At 29.9% G+C, this 10,176-nt stretch overlaps 2 protein-coding genes across 2 annotated transcripts; both read left to right on the forward strand.

Moving 5' to 3' along the window:
- Nucleotides 1-2,102: 2,102 nt before the first annotated feature.
- Nucleotides 2,103-3,363, forward strand: LOC125219040 (dehydrin ERD14). The gene is made up of 2 exons (XM_048120889.1): nt 2,103-2,431; nt 2,909-3,363. The coding sequence occupies exons 1-2, from the start codon at nt 2,222-2,224 to the stop codon at nt 3,218-3,220; spliced, it is 522 nt and encodes a 173-aa protein (XP_047976846.1). The 5' UTR covers nt 2,103-2,221; the 3' UTR covers nt 3,221-3,363.
- A 5,542-nt stretch (nt 3,364-8,905) lies between these two features.
- LOC125217960 lies at nt 8,906-9,840 on the forward strand. Its single transcript, XM_048119540.1, has 2 exons — nt 8,906-9,086; nt 9,423-9,840. The coding sequence occupies exons 1-2, from the start codon at nt 8,922-8,924 to the stop codon at nt 9,612-9,614; spliced, it is 357 nt and encodes a 118-aa protein (XP_047975497.1). The 5' UTR covers nt 8,906-8,921; the 3' UTR covers nt 9,615-9,840.
- The last annotated feature ends 336 nt before the right edge of the window (nt 9,841-10,176 follow it).

Genomic DNA, 10,176 nt, shown 5'->3' on the forward strand with positions numbered 1-10,176 from the left:
GCAAAATAGCAATATGTGGATATTCATCTACAACTTATGCAAATATATATTGCAATGTTGTATGTAACGTGTCATGTAGCAACACAAAATTGAATGTATGTTGTAACTCTATTTAAGGATGTGCCTAATTTTAATTATTTAGGTCATCCACAACGCTATCTCTTATTCATCTCTTAACCATCCCATCCTTTAACTATTCATGAGCTCCACTGTACTTTTCAGCCCATCTCTTAACTAAGAGACAACACCTGCATCTTTCCATCTCTTAACCATCTCATCCCTTAACTATTCATTCAATTTCATTTTTTATTTTTATTTTCAACAAATTCAATTAATAAAAACACAATTCATTAAATAAAATAAAATTACAATTTAAAAACCTAAAAAAATAAAAAAGACATAATTTAAAAAACTATAAATTACAAATTGCACACTTAAATGGATCCATGAATGGATTAAATTTGGGAGAAGAAAAACTTGTGGGCATGATTTATAGAAGTGATTGGAGAGGAAAGAAAGAGCGATGAGAGAAGAATAGATGTGTGTTTGTGTGTAAAATGGAGAATGAAGAGTATTTATAGAATAAAAATAAATAACTAAATAAATAAAATTCGACCATTGAACGGCCATATTACTATTTTTATTTTTTATTTTTTTTCGAAAAATCGATTTAAAAAAAAAATCAAATTATGACGTCATAATTACGACGCCCACTCGTAGGCCGGCGAGTGGGCGTCACGCCTAGCGCCAGCACGCGCTGTCTCGTCGCAATGCCCTTCCGCGTGAGACACGGGACTCGTTGGCTCGTCTCTTTGGGACGAGATGGAGGTTGCAACACCATCTCGTCGCCGTCTCGTCTCTGCGGGACAAGATAGAGATGGTGACAAGATGCGTTGCGGATGCTCTTACGTAAATTATTACGCAAACGGTCATATCATAGCATCAAAACATTATTTCAAATTTTCAAACATGAAATACATCTATCGAAAATTTTTGATGCGTTCATTTCTAATCCAAACTAATGAGTCACCTGTTTTCATCATTGCATCTGATATCTTTCATAATCATATCCTAACTAAATAGTAGTACATCTCCAGAATTCTGAAACAAAATTGCTGCCCCGCACACGAATACTCCTCTGGCTTTTGTGAAAAGCTCTGGAATCATCCACCGTCATCATCGCGCCACGTGTCATGCAGCTTACGTGCTCAATTCACAGAATAAAATATCTAATCCAAGAGGCCGACGTCGTGGACCCTCATGCAACAGCTGGTGCCGACGTGTCTGCTTGTTAGTGGACGCTGCCCATATCCTCTGCTACGCTACATTCTTCTTTTTTTAGTTGTATGACAAGTGGCTTTATTTTATTTTTCTTTTTCTGTTACCTTTTATATTGGCTCACATCTGCTTTTATGGCTAATTCTTTTTTTAGGAATGGTTGATATAAAAATGCACATCTTATCTGAATTAATTTGTAGTGTTACAAGTACTAGTCTTAAATAGGTAAAATATTTGAAAATTCATGGATATTTATAAAGAGAGATGCTTATGCACGAAATATCACTATTAGTAATTGTTTAATAACATTGTAAGTACGTGAATTAGTTATGACTTATTGTATAAGTTGGGTAGCTATCGAATAGACTTGATACTGATATAAGCTTAATAATATTCCCTCTGTATTATTATAATTGAATCATTCAATTTGAAAATTGTTTTGTAAAAATGATAGTAATAAATAGTTAGAATGTAGAAAAAATAAAGTAAGTAAGAGAATAATATATATACGACTATCTATTCTCTTTCTTATTTTACTTTTTTTATACTCTAACTATTTATTATCATATTTGCAAAACAACAGTTAAAAAAACATCTCACTTGTAAAAGAATGAGAAATTACATGATAATGATACAAATCGATTAAAATTCTATTTAACCCATAAAAAGAATTTAGAGGATAAGATGACAGAAGAGCGAAAGAAATTAAAGAATTGATTACCTAAGGAATATAGTATAATCTTTACAAATGGGATAAGCTAAGTCGTAAAAAGCAAATTATATCTTAAATATAAATATAAGTCACCGCCTTATTAGTGATTTCTACCTATAAACAACCGCCATCCTTTCCTCACTTTTCAAAATCGAACACTCCAAACTTTCAAAATTTCAATCAAATAGATTTACACAGTTAATCTCTCAATTAGCTTCGCAACAAACATTAATGGCGGATCAATACAACCACCACGAGATCAACAAGAGCGGTGAGCCGCCCGCCCCTAAGGCTGGCGATCGCGGGCTGTTCGATTTTGCGGGCAAGAAAGAGGAGGGCGGCGAATTTGATGAGAAAGTTAAGGTTTCAGAGGAAGATTCGAAGAAGCATCAAACCCTCGGAGAGAAGCTTCAGCGATCAAACAGCTCCTCCAGTAGCTCTGTCAGTATCCATCCATTAATACTACTTTATACTCTCTGTTTTACTACTGTAATCCACTTTTTTATTTTTTTAAAATCACTAATTGTTTTGAGTTACTTACGAAGATTTTTCTAATTTTTTTGTTATAAAAAATAGGTCTTTTTTTATACATACTAATTTTAAAATAAATTATACTCCATATACTATGATTATTTAGTGGAGTGTGAGTTTATTTATTCAAAATTTTAAAAAATGAAGTTTTAATGACAAAATTGGTTTTAAATCTTTTGATATAATAGGGAAGGGAATACTTATTTATTTTTCATTCACATATACTAGATTAAATCAATCAAATTATTAAAATTTATGTAAATCAAGGTTATGAACAGACTAAATAGTTTGAATATTTTAATAAAAATTCATATTTCTCAAAGAGGCGATATTGCAAAATTAATATTAGTACTATTATGATGTGGTATATTGGATTGATGATTGCAGTCTGAAGAGGAAGAAATAGGAGAAGATGGAGAAAAGAAGAAGAAAAAGAAGGATAAAAAGAAGTGTGATGGCAACAAACCAACTCAAGAGGGTGAAGAGAAGAAAGGGTTGCTAGATAAGATCAAGGAGAAGCTGCCCGGCGGCAAGAAGGCGGAGGAGGTGGCTACACCCCCACCGACTCCAGCGGCGGCAGCCGATTGCGCCGAGGAGAAGGAGAAGAAAGGGTTCTTGGATAAGATCAAGGACAAAATCCCTGGCTACTCAAAGACTGATGAAGAGAAGGAGAATGAAAAGGAAGCTGTTTGCAATTAAATAATTAAGATAATAAATATTATTAGTGTTTTGAATAAGTTGTCAATGTTTAATTTGTGATTGTGATTATTATTGTGGTGTTGTTTGGTTTGTTAACAGTGTCAGGCATGTTAATTAAGCTAGTGTACGTACCATTCGTGTGATCGATGCATAATACTCCATATTGTTTTTCTTTCAAAAATTGAAAAAAATGGTAGGAGTATTAATTATCATGCATCTTAAACAGAAAATAAAAACATTATTTATTAAAATTAGCACATAAATATTAATTAAATTTTTTTAAATATCCAATGCAAAAACGACAAACGATATATGTATGATCCAAAAGTTTGGATGGAGATTTATATAGCCCTTCTTAAAAGTGGACACATTTAGTATATAGCTACAGCTAAACGAGGTTTGCAACTATATTAAAAATAAATAAATTACATATTTTTTCATATTGTGAATAAATCATAATATTTACATATTTATTCATATTCTGAATAAATCATAATATTTACATATTTTAATTTAATACTCTTGTCATTCATAGTCGCAATATTGGAAATGGAGTAGTTGTCAAATAAAAAACTGTTGGGCCCATGGTTGTATTGGATGCGTTTTTTAATTTCGAGAAATGGGCCCAATTGAGATACTTGTGCAAATTCTAATCTAGTAGAGTACTACTATAAATAAGGTTAATAGGATTAGATCTATCATATATATAATTTGTGATCGGCTTCAACTACAAAATTTATGGCAAATTTTAATTGTTACTAAAATTTCTCCAAAGTCACATAAAGAGGGGGCTATGCCCTTCAAGTTGAAAAACTATTATTTTTATTTATATAATATTAGCCTAATTTTCAGACATTGACGTGAATCCTGTAAAAGCTCTTATCATAAACTGAAACATAAAAAAATATCATCTCAAAATTTTAAATATAAAAGCATAAATGATTAAGTAATTAGTGTAATTAAATTAATATTTTAAATATAAAATATCTTAATTAAATACATATATTCTTATTTTAAATTAGAAAATAGTGAAAGTAGTTTAAGACAAGATAAAAAAAATACATAAATAGCATGAGACTAAGTTAATAATAGCTTTTATAGACATAATTTTCTGCGCAAGTCTATGCTCCAAACCAATCAGTCACCTCTTTTTATAATTGCATTTTGATATCTTTCCCTATCATTGTCTAACTAACTTCCCTATCATTGTCTAACTAACTTTACTGCAACGAGTTTTAAGAAATTATCTACTTTATAAATAAATGAGTAAAAATATACCTATTGTAAACTATACAAACACAAAAAATAACAAATTAAAAAATATAGACAAACAAACCAAAACATAATTAAGGATAAATACTTACTTGTAATATACAATAAAAATGAATTATAGTTATAGAAAAAAATTATGTAAAATTATAGTACTCCTACTAATAAATTTGGTCTCTATTGATAGTGTATGAAAAATTATAGTAGTATATTTTAGTAATTTTTTTTTTAATTTTGAATATAAGATACTCTCTCCGTCTACTATTAGGAGTATAGTTTACCATTTTAGTCCATCCACCAGTAGAAGTCTCAATTCACTCTTATCTTTGGTACATGTTAGATACATCATGCTTTCTACTAACTCATTTCATCCATTCTATTATAAAACTAATATACAAAAATGGGTCTCACATTCCACTATCTTTTTTCATCCACTTTTTTTTTATATATTTCTTAAAGTCGTGCCGAACTCAAATGAGACTTCCAATGGTGGAAGACGGGAATATTAAAATAAATTAATGGGGTATTAAAAAAAGTTAAAGTATCAATCAAATTCTGCCTAATGGCAAAAATCTTTGGTAAATGTATGGAAGAAAAAGAGAATGACCAATTGATCTCATTTTTAATTTGGTCGACCACAATTCAGTGAGAGAAAGAGACCACTTTCTAATTCTATTTTCATTTTCATCATATCGCCACGTGTCCCGTAGCTTACATGCTCCATTCACAAAATTAAATACTCTAATCTAAGAGGCCAACGACGTCGTCGAGCTTCATGCAACACCTTGTCTCAGCTTGTTATTGGCTTTCTGGTTCTGTTGACAAGTGCATGGCTTTCTTTTATTTTTCATTTTTCAGTTTCCATTTACATAAGCACCTAAATTGCTACTAAAAACAGTCAGGCCCATGGTTGTGTTGGATCACGTTTTTTAATTTCCAGGACTATTTATTAGTATCATTTTTCTAAAATAAGTGCAGAAAATAAAATGACTCAATTACCGCGGAACGGAGGATATGCAAACTAGTTTCAAGAACTGGCCCCATGGTTGTGTTGGATCACGTTTTTAGAAAAATGATAAGTATAGAAAATAGTTAAAGTGGAGAAGAGTGAAATACACTAGAGAAGATTTCTATACTTTATTATCTCTTTAATTTTTTTCTCCACTTGAACTACTTTGTCTATCCCCTTGAAATATATCATTTGGAGTTGATACGAATTTAATGTGTAATTGGTAAAGTAATAGAGAATGATAAAAATAGTTGAAAAGTAATTGAATTAGGATAGTGGATAGTGGGCGCATAAATAATAAAATAAAGAAAATAATAAAAGATTTCCACAAATGGGTATTGATTATTTCTATTGGAAGGATGATAAAGGAAATTCGGTCAATTTCTATGAGATGGGAGGTGTTAAATACTTGCCTTTTGTCAAAAAAGAAAATAATTTAACTAAGTTCGGAAATTCCAAAAGAAACATACAACTTAACTTATCTGAGATGAAAGAAGCATAGTATCATTTTTTTTTAAAACACATCCAAAAAGTGAAGTAATTCAAGTACCTTAAAATGAAGGAAATACCTATTTTTGAGCAAGCCTATCTCATTAAGAATTGTGCACATACGTATCAGGAAGAAAGTGTCTATGGACTTTCACAAAATTAAATACTCTAATCTAAGAGGCCAACGACGTCGTCGAGCTTCATGCAACATCTTGTGTCAGCTTGTTAGTGGCTTTCTAGTTTGTAATGCACTGCTGACAAGTGCCTTTCTTTTATTTTTCTTTTTTCAATTTCCATTTATATAGGCTCTTCTCCGTTTTTATGGCTAATAAATTGATGGTACTATTATAAAGATGTGATACTTACGTACGATATATTAGGGTGATACCCTAAACTCCTAAATTAATTGATATTATAAAGAGCTGATACTTAAAAGTTAATTGTGTGGAATGAATTATTATTAGATGAAGTATTCTATTTAAAATATCATATTCTTGAGTGACACGTTTTAGATGAATTATTGAGTGGAATGAAGTATTGAAGTACCAGTAGAATATTAAAAGTTACTTGAATATTTTTTTATCAAAGAGAGGAGGAGAGATGATTTATCCTAAAAGTAAAGAATGGACATTTTAATTGGGACAAAAAAAGGAAATGTGGTCATTTTGAATGAAAAACGTAGAAACAGTAAATACTTAAAAATTGTCGTTGACAAGCCGTACTATAAATTAGATTGCTATTGGGTTGACTTGATAACGTTATAATTTTTCAAGCTCAAACTAAATACGACTCAGACTTATGATGACAAGATATGATAACGGTACAATAACGCTACAAACTTGATAATACAGGATAATGATATAAAACTATCGAGATTTATGGACTCTATCTAAACCATGGAGGAAGGGAAGAAATTAAGGAAGTGCCGACCTAAGGAATAGGTAATTTAGAATATAAACTGAGAGTGTTTTTAGTATTTATAAAAAATGTTATTTTGGAGGGAAATATGACTATTGGTCAAAAATAAAACACAAATTGTTGTACATCACCATTATCCAATAGTAAAATATAGAGAAATTGGTTTCAAAGAAGTTTTAAACCTCCAAGATCTAGTTTATTCATGTATTTAATGTAAGTTTGTTTAATTGTTTACTTTTTACTATTGATAAAATATTTTTAAAATTTTTAATTAAGATGGTTTGTTGACATGAATAATATTTTAAGTTTTATTTACACTTAAAAGTTAAAAATATTAGTTTGGAGAAAAACATGTCTGTTGGCAAAAATTAAAATATAAAAATTGTTGGACATGGCCATTAACCAAGTACTCACAGATATTGAAAAAATGACTTTTTAAAGAAGTTTTATCAATATGATCTAATTTGTTCATATATTTAATATGAATTTGTTTAATTGTTTATTTCATGCTATTAATAAAAAAAAAACATGCTATTAATAGTAGTATGATTTGTTGACTTGAATTTATTTAAAGTATTACTTATATTTAAAGTTAAAAGAGTAATAATAGTAATAATTATAAAAGAATATGATATACTATTAAAAAGATTAATAAAAGCATGATCTAAACAATAACAACAACAACAACAACAACAATAACAATAATAACAATGAGATAATAATAATAATAATAATAATAATAATAATAATAATAATAATAATAATAATAATAATAATAATAATAATAATAATAAATACTCTATATATAATATATAAAATTAAAAATATTTTGAGATACACACTAATCAATTTAATTACACTCACTTGTATCAAGGTATTTGAGTTGTATTCCTTTTGGGTTGTGCCAATATAGTTGAATCATCTCTTTTTTGGCAAAATAAATTTTTCACTCTTACTCTACACACTCTTTCTCTCCCATACTTTATCATTATTTAGTAACTTTCTTATTAAAAATTTAAATAATTATACTCTCTCCGTCCACGCAAAGTAGTCTCATTTTTTCCTATTTTGAGCAATGGCGGATCCAGAATTTTTAATTCGAGGTACAATTTTTACATTGATTTAGAATATTAAAATTCGATCAATCATTTTTCTTTCGTTTTATTAGGTGTGACTTGTGAATATCTTATATCAATATTTTTATTAATTGTAAATGAATTATATTATAGACATAAAAATATAGAATATACAAAATAGAAAGAAAAAACAAAATGGAGCAATATACATAGTATAATTATAAATACCAAATCTTATATCAATATTTTTATTAATTGTGAATAAATTATATTATTTACATACAAATATAATAACTACAATATAGAAAGAAAAAACAAAGTGGGGCAATATACATAGTATAATTATAAATAGCAAAGCATAAATAAAACAAAAACCTTGAACTCCACCGCTGGGAGTCGAACTTGGACCTCTGACGCCACTGTGTAGCAATCTACCGCTGGGCTAGATTCTCAACGGTCTTTAAGCAATATATAGTAAACAAATCAAGATTTGGGGGGTACAATGGTACCCATTGTCCAAACTGGGTCCGACAGTGATTTTAAGGTGTCCACGAAAAATAGTCTAAATTAAAAAATAAAAAATTTCTCTTTCATACTTTACCATAATTTTTTCACATTTCTCATATTTAACCACTTTTCTCTCTTTCCCCTTACTTTACTTATTTCACAAAATTTTATGTGTACACTTAAATTGATGTATATAATAATAATAATAATAATAAAATAATGTTAAATTAATTTTTGTAAAACTAATTGAGTCGTGTCGTGTCGTGTATGGGAATAGATATAGTCTATACAAAAGGAGTGAGCTATAGTAGGTCGAAAAATCAAATTATATTTAAAAATATTAATACTTCAAATCCCGAATTTCTTCCTATAAATAAGCGCAGTCATTTCCTTAGTCTTGTAGTATAATCTCCATCCTTGGCAAAAAATATTAATGATGAACAAGAGCGATGAGTTGTCCGCCCCTAAGGCTGCTCGCATCGACCTCGACATCCAATTAAGCGATGAAACTATGAATTCGCGTGAAATTGGTGATGTGGAGATGGATCAAATCCTTGGTGAAGAGCTTCAGCAATCAAACAGTTCCTCCAAAAGCTCTGTGAGTTTCCCTCCATTTCCAAACCACTTCATTTGTTTCTTAATTAACTACTCTGTAATCCATTTTTTTATTTGAAAATAAATCACCTATCGTTTTAAGTTACTTGTGAACATTTTTTTTGTGATTGTTGAACTATGAAATATTTTTACATATACTAATTTTATAATGCTCCTAAAACATAAATCTAATTTTTTTTAGTAGTATAAATATAATTATTTAGAGGAGTGTGAGTTTAGTTTTATATAAATTTATCTAAATCAAGGTTTATGAAAATAAAAACTCATCTTTTCCGAAGAGAGGGAATTAATATTAGTATTATTTGATTGATGGTTGCAGTTGGTTGGGGAAGATGGAGAGAAGAAGAAGAAGAGTGATGACAACAAACCAACTGAAGAGGCTGAAGAGAATAAAGGTAAGCTTCCCCGCGTCAAGAAGGTGGAGGTGGTGGTTTCACCTCCACCAACTCCGGCAGCAGCAGCCGAGTGCGCTGCCACTCCGGGGGCTGACGACAAGGAGAAGAAAGGTTGATGAGAGGTAGAAGGACATAGAATCTGTTGCAACTAAATAATTAAGATACTAATAATAATATAGTAGTACTATGTTGCACCTACAAGATTAAGATACTAGAGTTTTAATTAAGTGATTGTTGTAAAATAGGAGTATGTTATACGAAAACTACACATGTTTGAATAAGTGATTGTTGTAAAATAGGAGTATGTTGTATGAAAACTACACATGTATTGATATAATATTATTCAGAGTGTATTTGTGTATATATTATACTCCACTATATTATAAACAAAGGTTCCTAAATTCGAATCCTAAATTTTTTAATAATATGATTTGGATACAAAACCTAGATAAAATCTAGATACAAAACAAACGATTTAATAATCTAGATACGACTAAGCAACAAAGCACTTGGAATCTTTCGTTTATTGCGAGCACGGAGTAGGTGCTCAGGAATTCCTAGCACATTCATGCGGTGCTCGATTGTTTGCTCGCAATGCCAAAACATATCCTAGCACATTGACCGCGTGCTTGGCAAGTGCACACTTGTTTTTAACTGTATGAGTTTTTGAGTTATGTG

Source organism: Salvia hispanica, chromosome 4 (genome assembly GCF_023119035.1).
Source record: "Salvia hispanica cultivar TCC Black 2014 chromosome 4, UniMelb_Shisp_WGS_1.0, whole genome shotgun sequence".
Taxonomy (NCBI): Eukaryota; Viridiplantae; Streptophyta; class Magnoliopsida; order Lamiales; family Lamiaceae; genus Salvia; species Salvia hispanica.

Bases quoted from the DNA above. Each gene is read 5' to 3' on its own strand.
- LOC125219040 (XM_048120889.1), top strand. From the start codon at position 2,222: ATGGCGGATCAATACAACCACCACGAGATCAACAAGAGCGGTGAGCCG. The intron at 2,432-2,908 runs GTCAGTATCCAT...TGATGATTGCAG, and splicing joins ACAGCTCCTCCAGTAGCTCT to TCTGAAGAGGAAGAAATAGG.
- LOC125217960 (XM_048119540.1), top strand. From the start codon at position 8,922: ATGATGAACAAGAGCGATGAGTTGTCCGCCCCTAAGGCTGCTCGCATC. The intron at 9,087-9,422 runs GTGAGTTTCCCT...TGATGGTTGCAG, and splicing joins ACAGTTCCTCCAAAAGCTCT to TTGGTTGGGGAAGATGGAGA.